Source organism: Anthonomus grandis, chromosome 3 (assembly GCF_022605725.1).
Source record: "Anthonomus grandis grandis chromosome 3, icAntGran1.3, whole genome shotgun sequence".
NCBI lineage: Eukaryota > Metazoa > Arthropoda > Insecta > Coleoptera > Curculionidae > Anthonomus > Anthonomus grandis.
This window is the reverse complement of record NC_065548.1, coordinates 15,069,802-15,091,104: the sequence shown is the minus strand read 5'-3', so window position 1 is coordinate 15,091,104 and position 21,303 is coordinate 15,069,802. Positions and strand designations below refer to the sequence as shown.

General features: G+C 31.9%; 2 protein-coding genes across 5 annotated transcripts in view; one reads left to right on the top strand and one right to left on the bottom strand.

The window, feature by feature from the left end:
* LOC126734349 (guanine nucleotide-releasing factor 2) overlaps positions 1 to 12,685 on the bottom strand; it is a 103,060-nt gene extending 90,375 nt beyond the window's left edge. The window contains exon 1 of one of the 4 annotated variants that reach the window (XM_050437935.1): positions 12,495 to 12,685. In XM_050437935.1, coding sequence (XP_050293892.1) covers positions 12,495 to 12,531 — 37 coding nt within the window. In that variant the 5' untranslated portion in view covers positions 12,532 to 12,685. Of the gene's footprint in view, positions 1 to 1,434; positions 1,808 to 5,563; positions 5,713 to 12,494 lie in introns of those variants that run through there. The other 3 variants (XM_050437934.1, XM_050437932.1, XM_050437933.1) reach the window with 3 other exon arrangements.
* Positions 12,686 to 13,035: 350 nt separating this feature from the next.
* LOC126734353 (jerky protein homolog-like) lies at positions 13,036 to 14,848 on the top strand. The gene is made up of 2 exons (XM_050437944.1): positions 13,036 to 13,710; positions 14,039 to 14,848. Exons 1-2 carry the CDS (start codon positions 13,294 to 13,296, stop codon positions 14,552 to 14,554), a joined length of 933 nt encoding a protein of 310 aa, XP_050293901.1. The 5' UTR covers positions 13,036 to 13,293; the 3' UTR covers positions 14,555 to 14,848.
* The last annotated feature ends 6,455 nt before the right edge of the window (positions 14,849 to 21,303 follow it).

Genomic DNA, 21,303 nt, shown 5'->3' with positions numbered 1-21,303 from the left:
TTTCATAACTTTTGCAAGAGGCGCAGCTATCACTTCACTGCATTTTTTTAGAATAGTTGCCGTTAATTTGTCCAAACCCGCAGACGAATCGTTTTTTAAGTTTTGAATTTTTTGTTTAATTTTTTCCTCATTTATATCTATTGTTGTTATTGAGTTTAAGATACGAGGACAGTGTGGGGTAGGTAATACATCTTGTTCAGGCTCTTTAGTGACTGCCTGTTCGAATGTTCTCGCCAACTCTTCCGCGACTTGCACTTCATTTTCACACATGCTGTTGTTGCCCTTTTTTAGTAACGGTATTGAAACCCTTGATTTAATTGAGGAGCGAATGTATTTAAATATTTTTTTGGGGTTTTTGTCGTTTGCTAAATTAATTTCAAAATTTTGGCGGGAATTTTTTATTAAGTTTGTAAGCCTTTTCGAAAAACTACGATGATTCGTCAGGTCAATGTCATTTCTTGAACGCATATTTTTTGTCTAGAGATGTTTCTTCCGTTTAACCATGTTAAAAAGATTTTTATTTATCCAAGGCTTCTTTGCTTTCTGTCGCATTGGTTTTTCTTGAGAATTCAAAGTAATAGAGTCGCAAAGAATATTATAAAAAACTGACCATATTTCAGATGAGGATTCACAGGATATAAACATTTGGTCCCAGTCCAATCCAACCCCAAGATTTCAATGGTTATTTTGCAGAGATAGCTCATAACTTGAAAATGTGAATTATAATATATCTAACACATATAAAGAAACATCTTAAATTAAAATGAGAGATACGACATCAAAACTAAAAAAATAAAAAATATGCAGATATAAATGGATTAAATGTGCAGCTTACAAAATCTGTAAGAAATTGGATGTACATTCCTATGTGTATGAGGCATCATAAAGCTAATTGATTTATGATTATTTAAAACTATGAAAATAGTATTCTTATGCTTTCTTATTATTTCTTTTAAATAAAGTTTTCTTTTACTCATGGTATGATAAGTTTGTGAAGTAGAATTTTATTTACATATTAGGTTCATGCTTTTACTTTTATATGTATTACTAAACGTAAACACATTATTACTAATAAAATATTCACATCTATATTGTGTCAATAATTGGGTAATATAATTTGGGCTAATTAATGGATATTTTACATTTTTATAATAATATCTAGCTTTCCAAAAACTCGAGCACTGTGGATAAAACTACTTTTAGATATTCAAGTAAACCCTATTTGATCTATTAATAAAAAGAAAATAGAACAGAATTCCACAGAACCATTTATATCAATTATTTGATTGAAAAAAAGAACTCTAAAAGTGTCAAAGACTGGTAGGTTTACCTACTATAGTATAATTTTTTCAATGTTTGTATAATTTTTTGACAATGTGTAAAAGCTTGTACATATAAACATGTAATATATGTTTGCACTTTTCTTGTACCTACCGCTAAGATCATCCAAACGCGACACCGAAAGCAACAAAGTCCAATGTTTCTTCAACCGCTCTTTCCTATACACCCTGTATTTTCGTCTCCTCGAACTGGGCTCGAAAACGTAATCATCATAGAACATTTTTTTAAGTTTCCGATTTATATGACTTGCACTAACACATTTTCCCGTGCCATAAATAAACTATACAAAACACGCGATTTCAATCAGATGTTTAATGTTCCATTAGGCGAAAATCCTAGATTAGGATCATCAGTACTTTTAAATTTGGTTCATCGCAGAATATGTAGAATTAAATTGGGTCAAGCTAACTAGAATTTTTGATTTAACAATTTGTATAGCGTTTTTTTTTAATAATAATTTTTATCACTAGTACCCACAGTTTATTGATACTAAAAAATAGTTTTAATGGTCAATACAATCACACACTAGCAGTAACTGCGATTGACATCTGGCATAAACATAAAAAAGCAACTACTATAACAAAAATTCATTGGATAAATAATTGTTTAAGCACATGGCAACGATATTTTTCATGCATTGGGTAACAATAAATAATGTATACTCTCATCTGAATAATTTTTTTTTAAATTATGTACTACGTAGTTTAACTACGTGTATATTATATACATGTTTTTCCTGTTTAAATTACTAATTTAATATTATTGGTTAAAAACTAATAGTTTATTAGTGACATTTTAATGACGAAAAAATAAGCTTTGATTAAATAAAGTTGTATAATCCACGTAAAGGCAATTAAAAAAAATTAATTTTGAAGAGTTCAATCAAATGTGACGTTTCTTTCCGGATATTTACACGAAACCTGAAGGCGTTTGATAAAATAGAATCACCAACAGAAATTCTAATTAATAGAGCTATTTATAAATTACATTAATATCAGTCTGTCAACGTAGCACTAGTAAACTACAACTACAACTATAATATAAGCAACCAGAAAAAACCAAACCTGCACTACACGACCGTATTGTCGACACTGTAATTACTGAACAACGAACATTTCACAATTAAGAAAAAAACATAAAGTTAACAGATGAGTCTAAGTCTGTCAGGTAATCTTATTTTCACATTTTGAAAAATTGGAAACTGTCCAGTTTTCCGTTCGTTCTGTCATAGGATTTAAATTAAGATACAGCGCTGGTCTGATTTCGATCGAAATGGTTTAAGATCAGACTATTATTATCAATAGATTTATTATTGTTTTTAGGCTTCAATCGCAATACATAGGGTGTCCCGTTGAACTTGTAAAACTTTTTAACTGGGGTTAGGTCTTCTCATTTTTCAAAGATTCTGACCATTTTTTTTCAAAAAATCTAAACTACGCCAATGACAATATCTGTCTAACTTTATAATATTGTCCAATCATGAAATGCCTTAGGACTGTAATCACATTTGCAAAGTTCTTCTTTATTGTGGAAATAATACAGGGAGTTCCCAGGATTATTGCTTTTTCACTTAATTACTATTTGTTTTGCTCTTCTGTAAGAGAAATGCGTGTTTCATCGTGACTATCAGTTTAAAAACTTTCCTGTTTCATTCTAAGTTCATAATGGCGAAAAAATATGCGGGTGTCTTATCTCATAAAAAAATTATGCTTGTTAATATACTACGAAACACTCTTTAGAAACAGTTAATAGTACGGAAAACTATCACTATTATTATTATAATATTGGTTTTAGTGATAGTAGAGGACAAGAATAAAGATTTGTGTTAAATCTCATATTACTTTGAATTCAAGGAATTTTTGACGGGAAAAAAATGTTGATGATCAAATTTTTAAATTAGTAGATAACAGAAATACATTACATTTCACTACCGTTGCCTAATGCTTTTGATATTATTATTTGAAACTTTTATTAAAAGCTTGCTTTTGTTTTGTTACAACGCATTGCTAAGGCGAACAAATTGTCCAGTTTGAGTTTTTTTGTCACACTGACATTTGGTGATTATAATAAATATTTATTCAATTTGTTTTGGAATTAGTTTACAATGCCTTATGTTAGGTATACATCGCGTGAGTATGCAGAAATGCATCTTATCTATGGAGAAAGTCATCAGAATGCCAACGAAGCCGCTAGACTCTACAGGGATTGATTTCCTCTAAGAAACCTCGTAACTCTCGAGTGTTTCCTGCTGTGCACAGAGCGTATTGCGAAGAAAAAATGCCAAGTGAGAGCTCATCAATATAGTGATGAGGTAATCTTAGATGAAGTGCCTGAAGATCCATCAATTTTAATAAGAACTATCCAACGACGAACGGGAATTTCAAAAACTATTGTGCATCGTACATTAAGAAGATACCTAATGCACCCATTTCATGTTCAAAGAGTACAAGGTCTTCTTCCAGCGGATTAAAGAGAACGGGTGATATTTTGTCAAGATATGTTGAGAAAAATGCGTACGGATCCAGACTTTTTTGAGAGCATTCTTTGGAGTGACAAATACTCATGTCGACATTTCGGAATTTTCAACATCCATAATGCACGCAAGAATAGGCAATAGAAAACCCACATGCTATTCAGCAGGAGAAATTTCAGCACCAACATTAACCTTTGGACGGGAATAGTCAACAACAGGGTTATTGGTCCAGTCGAAATTCTCGATAACCCTCACAGAGTAGCTTATTTGGAGCTCCTTCAAGGTCAACTGCCAATTCTGCTAGAAGATGTACCTTTAGAGGTGAGAGAGCGAATCTGGTTTCAGAATGACGGTTGTCCTGCTCATTATGCTGCATTGGTTCGACAACATTTGGATAATACGTTCCCAGGAAGATGGATCCTTGGGTTCTATTCTTTGGCCACCACGTTCCCCAGATTTGAATTCTATGTATTTTTTTTATTGGGGTTGGTTAAAACAGATTGTGTTTATTTAAGACCGGTTAATACAAGAGAGGAACTAAGAGAAACAATACTTGAGGCGGCACGAGAAATTAATCAAGCAGGAACTCAGCGTCGATTAAAAAGATTTTGTAAAAAGATGCAGAACTTGCATAAGAGCTCGTGGTGAACACTTTGAAAATTTATTGCAGGCCATATCCCCAGGAACAATAAAAATTAAATTATTCGATTATTTTTATAGCTTTGTTTTCTAGCTTTTGTTTTTTAGGCATAAGTTTTGTAGCTTTTATTTTTAAGGCATTGAAAAAAAGATTTGATTTTTAATGCAAATGTAGGTTTTAGTGATAGTTTTCCTTACTGTTTCTAAAAGAGTGTTTCGTACTATATCAAAAAGCATAACTTTTTCATGAGATAAGACACCCGCATATTTTTTCACCATTATGAAATTAGAAGGAAACAGGGAAGTTTTTAAAAGCAAAACAAATAGTAATTAAGTGAAAAAGTAATAATCCTGGGAACTGCCTTTATTATTTCCACAATAAAGAAGAACTTTGAAAAAGTGATTACTGTCCTAAGGCATTTCAGGATTCGACAATATTTTAAAGTTAGACAGATATTGTCATTGGCGTAGTTCAGAATCTTTGAAAAATTTTAAAATTTGCTTATAACTCGAAAACCGTAAACATTTCACTAAGGTCATATTGACATATTTTGATAGCCCATAGGTTTTACAAGTTCAACGGGACTGTATAGTGGTTTGGCTTAGTTACTTTTTCACTAACGGAAAGAGGTAAAACTCCTTGTTTGTTACACATATTGTTTAAATTATAGTGCAAGCAACAAAAGTCAATTATTTAGAAATCTATTTATAATTTAAGACTATACTTTTCATAATTTAACAGCAAAAACATTATGTCAAATAAATGGAAAATAATCAGATCATATCAATTATTTTAGTCACATACCTCTTTGAGGTTATATTACCAATTAAGAAAACATCAAACGAACCCAAAATATAGACTACATTATTAAAATTGTGGTGAATTGTGACTCCTTAGGAGTGTTAATTTACCAAAAAAATGCAAAAATCAAATTACCTCTGTTTATTTACATAGAATTGGATCATGTTTTATCAATAAATTCATAATTGAAAAAAAACCAAACATAGTTGAGTATCTTTCACATTATTTAAGTAGTGAGTAAGGCAAGACCACTAAATGTCAATAAAAGCAACATAATTCTTAAAAATAAAATTGTGATTGCCACTTACGAATAGATTGCAATAAGTCAACATTACAGGCATTGTCCTGTTTTCGCTTTATAGTAAACATTATAAACCACCTCAGTATAACATAATTCCACTGTAAACTATTATTAAACAGACACAAAACAAAATACTATTTAATTATAGTTATAGAACAACTCCAAAATGTTGTCATGAAACACTCTTAATAATTCATTATCGTAGCAATTTTTAAATTTTCTTATCGTTATAGATAAAATTTACGCTTATAATCACACAGATAAAGGTGCCAAATAAAAGTTGTAACATATTATAAAGTTTTGGATTAGAATCGAAAATGGTTTCCAATGTAGAGCATAATTTTGGATAGTTCAGTAATTAAGCTTAATATATAATGGCTTGATCTGCCAAATCCAATAAATTAATATTTAGAAGTACAATAAAAATTGTATTCTTAACTACCGACATTTTATTGCATGTATTACAGTCAGTTGTTTAAAGGCTCTAAACACACATCTTATAAGCAATCGAAAAAGAATATACAGGGTTTTGACAGGGTTTGTAAATAATAACTAGTTTCCAAATAAGGCTAACATGAGACTTAAAACTAAAGGTATTTTTAAATAAAACCTATTTTTTCTAACATTTAACTTCAGTTAACTTTGATTCATTTGTCCCACTTCATAAAGAAAAAGTATGATTTTTAAAATACTTGCCATGAGCATACCCTTACCTTTCGTGTTTGAGCACATCTTTTGTGTAGCGTACAAACTAAACCACTTGTTTATTACAGGTATTTCTTGCACTTTTAAAACAATAATAATTTATTAGTTATAAAAATCCTGCAGTTTAAGCTCATACTTTCCTCAAACTTAACAAAGTTCCAGTTTTTCTAGATGCATTAACTTATATTAATATATGCAACTTATGTAATGTATGCAACTTCGGGAGTACATTATCTAAAATTCTAATTATTTAACTTTGTTAGGATTAACTTTAATAATAAAGAATATGTATAGAACTAACATGCAAGCATTATTTTATAAACCTGATTCATAACAAGTACTGCTCAGTACTTCATTCTGTAAATATAAATAATACACATTCATCGTTTAATATAAATTTACCGATCCCCACATATAGTTTAACTAAAAACTCAATTTTGTATCGAAGTAAAAATATTTCATCTACAAGATCTGTCAGAATCACTAAAATTGAGAAGGAAAAAGTTGAAATTCTTTTTGAGTTGGGGTAAAGTAATATTAAGTAATCTATCTATTTTCTCCTGTATTTTATTATAAAGATTGCGCATACTGAAAAGATGAAAATTTAGATGTATATTATCATTGGATCTACGTCTCTCAAGTGACTCCATATTTTAAATATTACATAACTCAATTGAAGAGGCATTATTGTTGTAATATCTGTTTTCTCTAAAAAACATGTAACGCGCCATTTTGTTGAATACGCTGGAAGTCATATTTGAAATATTCATAGTATTGGGTTCCAAATTATGCAGACATATATTCTAATAAACTTTTTATTTAGGCATAGTACAGCTGCCTCAAACATACTGGATTATTAAACTCTTTGGTATGTCTTTCTATGAACCCATTTAAGATGCTTTGTTTGTAATGTAGTTATAATGAGGTATAAATGTTAAACTTTGATCAAAAACAACTTCTAAGTCAATAACCTCATTAATGCGTTTAAGCAATACATTATGTAATTTGTATTACATTATGTAATAGTATTTTATTTTCTATGATATGAAAGTTTTACACATTTAACAACATCTATATCTTATTCTTGGTTGAATAATGAATAACACTATCCCACTCTTTTTGAAAATCCAGTCGGCAAAGCTTTTTATTACTTAATAAATTTTTAAGTCATTGGCAAATATTAAACCCCTTGCATTTTTCTAAAACTTTTGTAGTACTTTTAAAAAACAACAGGGGATCTAAATAGGAAGCCTGTAGTACACCAGATGTTGAAATAACTGGCTGAGATTTATATCCTTTAATATTGCCTTTCACAAAGATATCCTTTAAACAACTCTATTAACGTTTCAAATACAAATTCATATTTTAAATAGAGCATGTTAAAAATTACAGAATTTGTGAGAATATGAATGTGAGTCCAGAACATCAACTAAAATGATACAGCCACATCCAACAAATGCCACTAGAAAAAATTGCCAAACAAGCTCACCATTGGACTCCCCAAGAAAGTTGTAAATGAGGATATCTGAAATGCTCTTGCATGCAAGGGATATCAGGAAGTTCTTTTGCATCTTAATCCTGGAGACTGGAAGGACAAAGGGAGAAAGAGAATGGGAACCAAAGGATCTATAAGTTGGAGCATATATAAGTAAATATAGTAATTTTGTGGTTTAGTTATATGGGTTTCTATTAGAATATTTAAGCATTATTATATTAAGCCTAATAAACCTTTATTTCACTTTGACATTCATCTATAGTTGTCTAGCAACAATTTTAAAAACATTTGGAAAGTTATTTAGTCTAAGGCTTTGGTTCGTATGTGATGTCACAGCTGTATTTGGTTTATATGTTGATAAAGACCAGCACCAACAAATTATATTTAAAAATATCAGTACTATTTTGATTTAATGGCTATGATATCTATGATAGCAAAGGGATTATTATTTGCCAATGATTTAAAATGTTTTCTTCAGATTCAGACAGAGAATGATTGTCAGGCATTGCAAGAATTGATGCAACAAGATGAATTTTGTGATATTTCCAGTCAGTGCAAATTAAATAGCTTCAGATGAAAAGTCAGTAAGTGTGCTTGTATGTCATTCACCCTAAATCGTAATCCCATAATTTTCAATTACACCTTAAATGGTGAACAACTTCAAAGTGGCTTAGAAAAGTATCTGAACCGGAGTTAAGACCTGACATTTTAAACGACTATTATTGTGATATACCTAATATCTTGCTCAAGGGCATTCGTAGTAACATTGATCCCTTAAACTATCTTCAACAAGTGTCGGTTGAGCATTCATTTTCAGTAAAAAATGAAATCAAATGCCTAAAAAACCATAAATCATCTGGAGCTGATGGGATATCTTTGAGGTTGTTACTCTTTTTGCCTGATTCAGCCTTAAATGCTTTAGTTTCTACCATAAACAATTCTTTACATATTGGCATTTTTCCTTCATGTTTAAAAGAGGCAGTGGTTATCCCTCTTCATAAGGGTGGAGATTTGGATCAGCCTTGTAATTTCCGTCCCATTTCTATTTTGTCTACCCTCTCTAAGATAGTTGAAAAACTTGCAAAAAGCGGAATTTTGTCCTTTTTACATCATAATGGCATTTTGTCTGCAAATCAGTTTGGATTTCAAGCCGGTAAAGGGACACATGATGCTGTTTTTAGCTTTTTGGAGAGCGTCTATGTGTCCTTGAATTCTGGAGAGTCATCGGCGGCAGTGTTTTGTGATCTATCCAAAGCATTTGACTGTGTGGATCATATGGAATACTGTTATCTAAGCTCGATAAATATGGTTTTAAGGGCGTAGCGTTGCGATGGCTCGAGTCCTATCTATCAAATCGTACTCAGAAGGTTACAGTGTCTGGGCGTTTGTCTGCTTCTAGATCCCTAAAATGCGGCGTTCCCCAGGGTTCAGTGTTGGGACCACTGTTATTTTTACTGTATGTGGATGACTTGAGTTCATTGAAACTGCAGGGCAAGGTGGTTCAGTTTGCTGATGAAACCACCATACTATGGAGCCATAAAAAATTCTGATTATATTAAGACTTGTATCCTTGAAGACCTTCAGATTTTATCAGGGTGGTGTGCTTCCAACAGGCTCGTGTTTAATGTAGGAAAGACGTCTATTATGGGGTTTAAGTGCGATGTTCAGGGTCTGATGTTTGACGAAAAATTCCCTCTTGCAGAATAAAGAGTGCTGCAAGTTCCTAGGAATTACCATTGATGGTCGCCTTCGGTTTGGAGATCATATTTTACATTTAGCTAGGAAATTATCTTCTGGATGTTTTGCAGTAAGAATGGCAAAACAAGAGCTGGGAGGGGTGGTTGCACATTAAGTGTACTTTTCACTTATTGAATCTCATATTCGGTATGGCTTGCCTTTTTGGGGTTTAACCAATAAGGGGCTACTTACATTGTCTTTGTTATTCAAAAAAAAGCAGTTAGATACCTGTGTTCTGCTAAGTTAAGAAATTCTTGCAAACCCCTTTTCATTTCTAAAAAATACTAACACTTTTTTCACTCTTTAACTTAGAAACAGCTGCTCTTATTCACAAAATTCCCAAACTACCCTCTGACACTGGCCATTTGACTTGTCGTGTAAATAATATTACCCTACCTATTCCTAGATCTTCCCTTACCAAAAACTCATTAATTTACATAAGTAAAAAAATTTACAATCATGTTCCTCTATGTGTTAGACATATATCAGATGTTAAGAAATTTAAAAGAGAATTAAAGTTGCTTTTATTGGCTAAGGCATATTATAACCTGGATGACTTTTTTAATGATAGGTTTTAACCTTGGACATGTTGGAAAGTTTTTTTTTTCCTTTTTTCTTCTCTAGTTTTGTCAACAAGTTTTCCTTTATTTAGTAATTGATTGTTTTATTTAGTTGTTTTGTCAATTTTTGAAATTGTACGTTTGTTTTGTTTTTTTAGCTTGTAGGATGCTTGTACACAAGATTATTCTTACGTAATATAGCACATTTTCTTTCTTTCTTTCAAAGAGTACCCCAACAGCAGGATCTAGGAGTAATTTATGACCCCACTCTTTCATGTTCCGAACACATTTTATCTAACGTAGAAAATGCCCAAAAAACCTCTGGATTTGTTACTAGAACCACGAAGGAGCTAAGTATTGAATTCATCTTTTTGGTAGTTTGGTTTGGCAAATCTTGGAATATGGGTCTATTATTTGGTCTCCCCAGTACAGTGTCTGGATTGGAGGGGTTCAAAGGAGGTTTTTAAAGTTCATGCATTTCAGGCAATTTGGTATTTTTCTGACAATCTCTAAGTAAAAGAAGCACTAAAATATTTTTGTGTACTCTTCTTAAAAAACTGAAAAACAAAATAGATTTTCCTGAGATTCTTAGTTTTATTTTTCAATGACCTTTTGTTTAAAACAGAACAAATAATAATTGCCATCCGAGAGTATTTTATCTGGCTTGTCCATGAAGCAACCTTTATAAAAATTAGAAGAGGGAAGTGGCTGTGTTGCTCGAAGGACAATACAAATTAATCAAACCAGGTTTGATTAATTTGTTTTATAAAAATTCTCCCATTTATAAACTTTGTGCCTATTTTTACTTGTATGCCCATAATATTGACACTGAATAAATAAATAAATAGTTCGCACTTCCACAAAACATGCAACCCCAAAATCAAAAGAAATTCTGTTCAGACACATCCTGACAGGCCTTTATTATATTTTCATGGGCAACATTACTAAAAAAATAGTGCTAAGGGTTATATAGTATTTATTCGCTTTTAAATTGATAATTTGCTATGTTTTACAAGAAAGGGTTAATAATAATATCATGCACTTTTGTTTTGGTTTTTTGTAATGCTTTTTTTATATACTTTTTTTGTGAAGAAAGTTGACATGAGTCCTTAAAGAGACATCAAAGAAACTAATTTTATGTGTTAGATATTGAGTATAAAAATAAACTATAAAGGGTGTTCAAAAAATAGACGAAGATATTTCAATGGGTGATTCTTTGTAAAAAAATATAAGAAAAAGTTTCTATAAACATGGGTCCGGAAATGGACAGTTTTCAAGATACAGGGTAGTACATTTTTTTTTAAATATTAATTTTTTATTAATATTAATTATTTTTCTAGGAGAACTGACACTTGTCAATGTCAAAGCTCCATGCAGAAATGATTTTTTGTTTTTCAAGACACCTGTGATTTTTTTCAAAAATTAATAAACCAATTTTGTCCAGTGGCATGCAATAAAACAGTATTTATTTTTTCTGTCGAAAACTAAGTGAGATATGAAAAAAATACAAGAGGCAAAAAAGTTGTATTTTTAAATGCCTAATCAAACAACAAATATTAAAGTTGAAAAAAAAGGCAGTAGCATACATTTATTTGCCAATAATATTTGCTAAGATTTCCCCTGGGACGCCAGTGGACCTTATAATTTTAATCTAATTAGGGCTAAATTAGCCTCTTAATACAACAAGTAATACTGCCAAATTTCAAAAGAATTGAGTAAACATTTTTTTTATATATTAATAAAAAAATAATATTTAAAAAAAAATTTATCACCCTGTATCTTGAAAACTGTGCATTTCCGGACCCATGTTTATAGAAACTTTTTCTCATATTTTTTTACAAGAAATTACCCTGTCAAATATCTTCGTCTATTTTTCAAACACCCTGTATTATTATGAGCTTCACTTTGTTGTGTCAGTGTTCCTAAAAAAAGCCTCTTGATATAACATCACAAAAAAAATTCTAAACAAATATTCAAACTCTAATAAAAAAGAAATAGATACTTTGTATTTGGTCACAAAATAGAGGATTTGCATAGAAAGCAAACCCAATAAGAAAAGTTTATTTATGAACATGGAGTTAACTTAGTTTTTATGTGCACATCTAGGGCAGTTCTATGTACATGCTTTATCTATCAATGGTGAATTAAAATGTCAATTTTATCAATAGGGCAGTAAATAAACCAGGAAATAAACATAAAATATTTGGTTTTATATATCATAAATGTGGCCAGTCCCTGGGATAATCTCAAAACTCACTTTCTTTTGATGCACTATTTTAGCAAGAGAGGAACAAGGAAATAAATGCCAAGAGGTCATTGAGTCTTCCCAAAATAAAGACAAATCTGGCCCACATTCAAAACTACACTGAAATCAGGGTATTTGTGAATTCAGTGAACAGAAATAATCAGAAACAAAAACTACAATAGGAAAATCGACTTACCTTGTGAGAATTTAGCACTTTTCGTTGTAGAAGTCATTTTACAGAACCTTGTTATTAAATAAAACCGAACTCAAAAGGCATAATCATGGGTTTTTTTTCGTTATAGGATAAGGATTTTTCCTAAATAAACCGTTTTTTATCAAATTTTCCATCATAATGGAACGAATTTGTTTTTATTTTGAGTTTTCCGAAAAAATTAAGATGAAAATCAAAAAGAGAAACTTGACGTTTGACACTTGTAGTGTGAGGGTCAGTGAGTGAGGGATGGATCGATATGCAAATGTCGATTCGCCGGTCGGGCGTTCGCCCACGAACGGAAAATCAATAATACAGTAGACTCGCGTTATACTGAACACACTGTCTAGTGAACTATTCTAAATAGTGAACAGACATTTTTCCCTTAATGTATTCTGTCAAGTGAACAAATTGATTCTCGAAATAGTAAACCCAATAGTTTTATTAGGTAAACAAACAAGTTAAGACAAGAAAAAGATATTAAACGGTTTGTTTTTTTTCGGGCAATTAGTTTTTTTTTGTATTTGGGTGCAGTAGATCGCGTCACGCCGTCAGAATAATTAAGGCAAAAATTAGAAAGCATTTAATCCTAAGCGATAAAGCCAAAATATTAGAAGAATTAAAGAAAGGTGTCGGAGTGACCGTTTTGTCTAGACAATATGGTGTTGCTAAATCCACTATATGCGCGATTCGTCACAGAAGGATAAAGATTTTGAAACGAGTCAACAGTACTTTCACAGGACCTGGAAAAACAAAAACTTTGAGACAATCAGAGTGTCCTAGAATGGAAAAAGCTTTATATAAGTGGTTCTTAAAAACAAGGGAGAGAAATTTTCCGGTAACTGGTTTAATGATCCAAGAGAAGGCCAAGTTACTTCACAGTCAATACAAGGAATCTCCGTCTGTTAATGCGAGCAGTGGTTGGATGCAAAAGTATAAAAAACGTTTTGGAATACGCTTCCTAACGATTTCAGGAGAAAAATTATCGTCAGAACCCGAGCTTGTTGGTCCTTTTAAAAGAACTTTACGCCTAAAAATTAATCAGCTTCAGCTAACAAAAGAACAGATTTACAATGCCGATGAAACTGGTTTGTATTGGAAACTTCTGCCCGGAAAGACATATGTAGCTCGCGAAGAAAAAACTGCCCCAGGTAGGAAAACCGAGAAACAAAGAGTGACTTTTCGAGCATGCACAAACGCGGTAGGTACTCACAAAGTTAAACCATTAATTATTGGGAAAGCAAAAAATCCACGTTCGTTTCGAAATTTTAACTGTCCGGTCCATTATAGAAACTCCAAAACTGCTTGGATGACGGCAGCAATTTTCAAAGAATGGTTTCACCGAATGTTTATTCCTGAGATAAGTTTTGTCATAGGAAGACGTTTTAAATTTTACCATCTTTGTATCTCGAGAATTTGAAAAAATGGTTTCAGTCCTTTTGGACTACGATTTTTACAAATTTACGCCCTTTTTTATTCCTTTTAAAAATTTAAACTGCACATTATTCTAGCATTTGTTCTTGTCTTAGGTTACGGAATTCCTACAGAGCCAAAACCTTCCAGTTAAAGCCATGCTTTTGTTGGACAACGCAGCAAGCCATCCACCTGCAGAACAGCTAAGAAGTGATGATGGTTCCATTTTTACTGTTTATATGCCACCTAACGTTACTCCGCTAATCCAGCCAATGGACCAAAACGCTATTCGTCTGACAAAACTATTTTATCGAAAAAATTTGTTATCACAAATTATTGGAACTAACCAGGATATCGGAGATGCTCTAAAACATATTTCGTTAAAGGACGCCATTCTAAATTTAGCTTTGGCGTGGAGAAATTTAAGGCCTAAAGTTATAGAAAAATGCTGGCATAATTTACTTTCACCATTAGCCGACGAAGTTGACGATGAGGAAGATAACATCCCCTTAAGTGTTTTACGGAGCCGAATAAGAAATGAAGACATTGACACCGTGAGATCAGAAATCATTACTTTATTGCAGACTTCCATAATCCAGAAGTATAGTATACTTCCATATTCAACCTATTGATGTAGACGATTGGAATAAAGATAACTTACCTGACACAAAAGAAACTAATGACCAAAGTGAAAGTGATGAAAACGATCAAGATGATGGAGTACAAGAAGAATTGGTAGTAAATAAGGAACGAGTGACAACAAATTCGGCAATAAAGTCGATTAAAAAAATCCTTCAATGGGAATATTCTAGTATACTCGTTTCACAAAACTTAAGCAAACAAAAATTACTTAATTTTTTGAAAAAATAGATTAGATTGCCGTTTTTTTATTTTATTTTAATTACATATGTAATATTTTTTCTGTTTCGCATTAATAAAGTTAGTTTTCTAAAGACAAACGTTGCTTTAATACGTACATTAAAAAAAAATTTGATAGAGTAAACAAATCGATATAGTGAACTGGATGTACATTAATTAGTTCACTATATCGCGAGTCTACTGTAATATGTTGTATCTTAGATTTATTAGTATATTTTTCATGCAATTATTGTTTTAATCCATATTTGGGTGTTATTCTGTCAAATTATGTTCTATTTTATATATACATATGGCGCTCATAGGCTGGAAAATGAATGTTTCTGCAACTTAAATGCAAGGCAAATAATGCATTTTTTAAACCCACAATTTTTAGTAGGTTCGTATGCAATGTATTCAAAAATAGCAATACACATTATACTCTTCATACGATAAAATTTAGGCGTAAAATGCGCTTTGCCATATACTAAATTTTTTTTTTTAACCTAATTATTTTATTTTATTTATACACGAGATAAGCCAACAGGATTTAAAAATTGAAATAAAGAAAAAACGTTGTCTTTAAGATTTAGCATTCCCACTGCACCATCATAATATATGGAATATATTACAAGGAATCCCAATATTCAGCATAGAAAGAGAGAAAGAAAATGTGCTATATTACGTAAGACAACAAAATCTTGTGTACAAGCATCCTAAAAACTAAAAAATTCCAAATTCACTTTAAATTTCAAATTTCAAACAAACATAACATCTAAAACACTTTGCCATAAGATTTACACACATTACCAAAATTAATCATAACAAAACAGATTGAGAAAAAAAAGCATCTTTTTGATAAATTTGATTAAAAAATAAGTAAAGCTGTCAATAAAACAGAATTTAGAAGAAGTAAATTAAATTATTTAATAGGAAACAAAACTAAAACACTAAAATGATGTCAGAGCACAGGTTAAAAGGTATCATTAAAGAAATCGTCAAGGCTATAATATGCCCTGGATAATAAAAGTGATTTTAATACCTTTTTGAATTTCTTAACTTCTAAAATTTGTCTAATACATAGAGGAACATGGTTGTAAATTTTTTTGCTAAGGTATATAAGTGAGTTCTTGGTGAAGGAGGATGTAGGGATTGGTAAGGGAAAATCGTTAACCTGGCGAGTCATATGACCAGTGTTAGAGGGAGGTTTAGGACATTTATGAATAAGAGTAGCTGTTTCTAAGATAAAAAGAGAAAAAAGAGTTAGGATTTTTTGAGATATAAAGAGAGGCTTACAAGAATCTCTTAACCCAGCGGAACATAGGTATCTAACCCTTTTAGGTATCTTAGGTATCCAAGCCTTTTTTTGAATCACAAAAATTATGTTTAATAATCCCTTGTTGCTTAAACCCCAAAAAGGCAAGCCATAACGAAGATGGGACTCAATAAGAGAAAAGTACACTGAACGTGCAACTACCCCTCCCAGTTCATGCCCCGCCATTCTTACTGCAAAGCATCCAGAGGATAATTTTGATGCAAGATTTAGGATATGATTTTCGAAGCGAAGGCAACCATCAATGGTAATAAGACCAAGGAACTTACAGTTTTCTTTGTTTTGCAAAGGGGAGTTTTCACTAAACATAAGGCCCTGAACGTCACACTTAAATCCCATAATCAAGGTTTTGTCCAAATTAAATACAAGCCTGTTTGCAGCACACCACTCCGATAAAATCTTAAGATCCTTAAAAACCTGGGCCCTAACATTATCAGAATCTCTATGATTCCATAAAATGGTGGTATCATCAGCAAACTGAACCACTTTGCCCTACAGTTTTAATGAACCCAAATCATTTACATAGAGCAAAAATAATAATGGTCTTAACACTGAATCCTGAGTTAAGGGATCTAATTTTCTGGAAATTTGGAATCGGATAAACATCCAAATACTGTAACTATTTGGGTACGATTAGATAGATAGGATTCCAGCCATTGCAATGCCACACCTCTAAAGCCATAATTATTGAGCTTAGTCAGCAGTATTCCATGATCTACACAATCAAATGCCTTGGATAAATCGCAAAACACTGCCGCCGCGGACTCTCCAGAATTTAAGGACACATAGACACTCTCCAAAAAGCTGAAAACAGCGTCATGAGTTCCTTTTCCCGTTTGAAATCCAAACTGATTTGCAGATAAAATGCAATTGTGTTGCAAAAAAGACAAAATTTTGATTTTTGCAAGTTTTTCAACTATCTTGGAGAGGGTAGATAATATAGAAATTGGACGGAAATTACAAGGCTCACTCAAATCTCCACCCTTATAAAGAGGGATAACCACTGCCTCCTTCAAACATGCTGGAAAGATGCCATTATGAATGGAATTGTTTATGGCAGAAGCTAAGGCACTCAATGCTGAGTCAGGCAAAAGGAGTAGTAATTTTGATGATATCCCATCAGCTCCAGCTGATTTATGGTTTTTTAAGCTTTTAATTGCATCTCTAACGTCAGTAAGGCTAACAGGATAAAAGAAAAAAGAATTTTGAACTGACACTTGTTGAATATAATGCAAAGGATCAATATTAGTATCTACCTCCTTGAGCAATAAATGAGGACTATTACAGTAATAATCATTTAAACTATTTGGTCTTACTTCTGGCTTCTGGTTCTGAAACTTTTTTGTGAGAATGCCTGAAGTCATTTATAATTGACCAACATTCTCTCTGCCTATTTGAGGACATATTCAAGCGGTCACTATAATATTTAACCTTTGCTGCTTTTATGGTCTTTCTGTATAGACTACGATATTTCTGATGATAAAGAATAATGTTTGCATTAGTTGTAAACTTGCACAACTTAGCCAAAAAACGGAGGTTTTGATGTGACCCATGGTTTTCTATTTTTCATTTTAAGTCTCTTTTTAGGAAAACACTGATTGATCTTGTCACATAGCACATGAAATAACAAAGTAAACGGGTCAGGAGCTATTTCAAATGCATTCCAATTAACCAAAGCTGTAGTAGAAGAAAAAGCATTAAAATTTGCTCTGCTGAAAATGCTTCCTATATAATGAGATGAAGGAAATACAGTGTTGCATGGAATCTCAGCGAGAATGGCTTCATGGTAAGAAATACCAGATGAGAGTACTCTACATGATACATCATTTAAATCTGTACACAAATAATCAATAGTAGTTGCACATGAGGATGTTATACGTGTGGGTGAAAGAACATGCATCTTTAAGTCATAAGATTCCAATATACTTAAAAGGGATGTATGATATGATAGCAAGCTTACATCAGTGAAGTTAATATTAAAGTCACCAGCCAATATAACTATGGAGTGTATAGACAATTGGGATAATAGAGAATCAAGTTTGTCCAGGAACATACCAATATCTCCTGTGGGTGGTCTATAAACACAAAGACCATATAAATTAAATCGCTTACAAAAACAAAGGGAGAATTCAAAAACCTTCTCCAACAGAAAGCTATCATACTTATTAATTTTACAGAAAAAAGCTTCAATTGTTTGTTTAACTAAAATAGCTGTTCCTCTATGTATGTAGTGTTGCCGACAAAAAATTGATATTGAATATAATCAGATATTAAGAAACATTCATTAGGCTTTAACCAGTGCTCAGTTAGTAATACAATATCAGGAAAATCACATGAATCAAGTAAAAGATGAAGCTCGTTCATTTTATTTCTTAGAGACTGTGTATTTAAAATAAAACTACTGAAATTTTTCGCATGCTTATTTTCAATGTTATTTATAGAATGTGAGTGAGCTTCATCTTCTGTGTAATTATCTATAAAAAAGAATCCCTATCACAGTCAGTATCTAGAAGTCCAGGTTGATTACTTGGTTTTATTGTGGACACATTTTTTGATGAAATGCTACTTTTGAAATGTTTTAAAATATGGGTATACAGTAATGATGCCAAATCTGATCCAAAGTTGCTGGCATGATTAGACTCTAAAATTCTATTTAGATTAATATTATTTGCGTGAAATATTCTATAGAGAGCCTTATTGCTATTATAAATTACATTATGGTTTGGATACATGTAAGGGCTTGTCATCACTAAACTATTGCTGTGTAAATGTAGACATTTTTTTAAAATATCGAATGATGAGCAAATACCATTTAACATTAAATAGACAAAACCTGAGGAACGCATTTTGAACTCTTCAAAGTTTCGATTCGCGTAATATATGGGCCAAATTCTTAATTCAAACTCTAATAGTAAAAGAATTTATTTGACACTATTTATACATTTACAAAATTAATTACTAATAGGTTTGATTACAATAATATTTTTCTTTATCTTTGGGAGGAAGCATAGCTTAAATCACAAAATGTCTCTTTTACGGTTTATTTGTATGACGAAAAGTCCATATAAAAATTAAAAACTAAAAACCATCTACACTGGAGATGTTGATTATTAAAACACCCTCTAAATTCTACAGGGTGTTCTAATAAGGGAGGTGAGGTACCATATCTTTAGGAGCTCGGAAGAAAAACATCAGTTAATAAAATTGCCCCAGAGAAATTGCTAGAATAATGTTTAACTCTGAGGCTAGGAGGTCATAATTCCTTCGGTCACGAAAAAAGTCGTTCCTCTAAAAAACATAGAATTTTAAGCTTTATATCTAAATGGTTTAAGTCAGATCTGCTCCTGTCACATTTGTTACTGCAAATAACTTTTAGCATTATTAAGTATTTTTCTACTCATAAATTTCCAAATCAGTGGAAAATTGCGAATGTTGTGCTCATTTCAACAGTAAATGACCCCATGGAACTTTCCCAAAAAAAAATATTAGAGAAGGTAATTTCTAGGTAGGTAATTTCTTCTAAAGGAAAAATTAGCTGCTATATCTCTGCATAGAACTACTACGGGTCTTGTCAAAGTGACTGACAAAATCAGACGTGTTCGATAAGTCTTGATTACCATAAGGCATAAAATTTAAATACTTTGGTTTTGGACAGGGTGCTTTAAGCTTACTTAAAGCACCCTGTCTATTATACTAGGAGATATTTATCAGATAGACAACAGAAGGTGTGTTTTAATGACATTTCATCAACGGATATAATAATTGAGCAGGGTATACCCTCAAGAACACTTCTCCTATAATAGTGGAGGTATTCTTGGCTCTCTTTTGTTTTCCCTTTAGACCTCAGCTTTAATCAATGCTGACGATTTCCAGCTTTATTACTGTTTTGACTATTAAAATGTCCACATAGCTGAATCACGTATCAACGGTGATCTTAAAGTGATATATGAGACGTCATTTTGAAACTGTTTGACATTGAAACCTAATAAAACACAATTTCTTGTATTTGGAAGATTTTCAATGGACCTATCAAATTTTGTTATCAACTTGAATTTAATTAAAATTCTGTAATTGTTTCATTTTATCATTTTTGTCTTATTGCGATGTTGTCTATTGGCCTGCTCTTTTATTAGAGGATAGAGTTTGCCTTCAGAGACTGCAGAACAGCTGCTTAATATTTTGTTATGGTCTACGTAAATTTGATCATATTATCTGGATTAATGATCATGTGGTCTGGAGAAAATAATTGTAGTTACCTTCTAAATAGGCTAAATTTTCAGGCTTAAAAAATTGACTAGGCTTAAATGACTATACATATTTTTTTTGAGGTAAATTTTTAAAGTAGCTCTTATGGGCAGTAATATAATAACTAGACTATGCAAGGTTTTTTTGACAAGTATAATACTGACTTGCAACATTATACTTGCCAAAAGTATACTTGTACAAGAATAAGTTTCTTTTGGTAGTTTTAAATTCAAATGGCTCATACCAATGTCAAAGCGTATATTTTCAGTGAATTGAAATAACTTCTTTTGCGAAATTTAAATTTATGGTGCTAGGTATCCTGCAAGAATGCAAGAAGACACCATAGCAGAAGAGTTTTTTTTCCCGATTGCAGATGAGCAAAATGCGTTATCAATGCGCATATGAAATTGAATCCGCACATGAGCATCAGAAGTATTTCTCGAAACTCAGGTACGAGTTGCGCTACAATGTTTCGTTATTTAAATTTATTTATCGGCATTTTCTCGAAGAGGCACTGCCTGCTTTATTAGAAGTCCGCCTTGAGCTAAGATATTAAATGTATTTTATGCACGATAGTGCTCCAGCGCACTTTAGCTTAATTGCACGAGAATATTTAGATAGAGAATATCTCAAGTCTGCGGAGGTCCACAACCATGGCCTCCGCAATCTCCCGAATTAAACTCATTAGACCTTTTCCTCTGGGGTTACTTAAAACAATTAGTTTATACTTCTCCGATTGAAAATGTTGAAGAGTTAAGAAATAGGATAGTGGCAAGTTGCGCAACTTTATTTCTCTTGTAGAATATCTGATAAAGATAAAGATATAGATAAACTGATAAAGATAAAATAAAGCCATAGATAACTTTTTGTAATTAAATGGCTCTGCTGCCAGAAACTACGTACCAAATTTGAGAAAAGTATCTACAGGGTTATCAAGATTATCAAAAA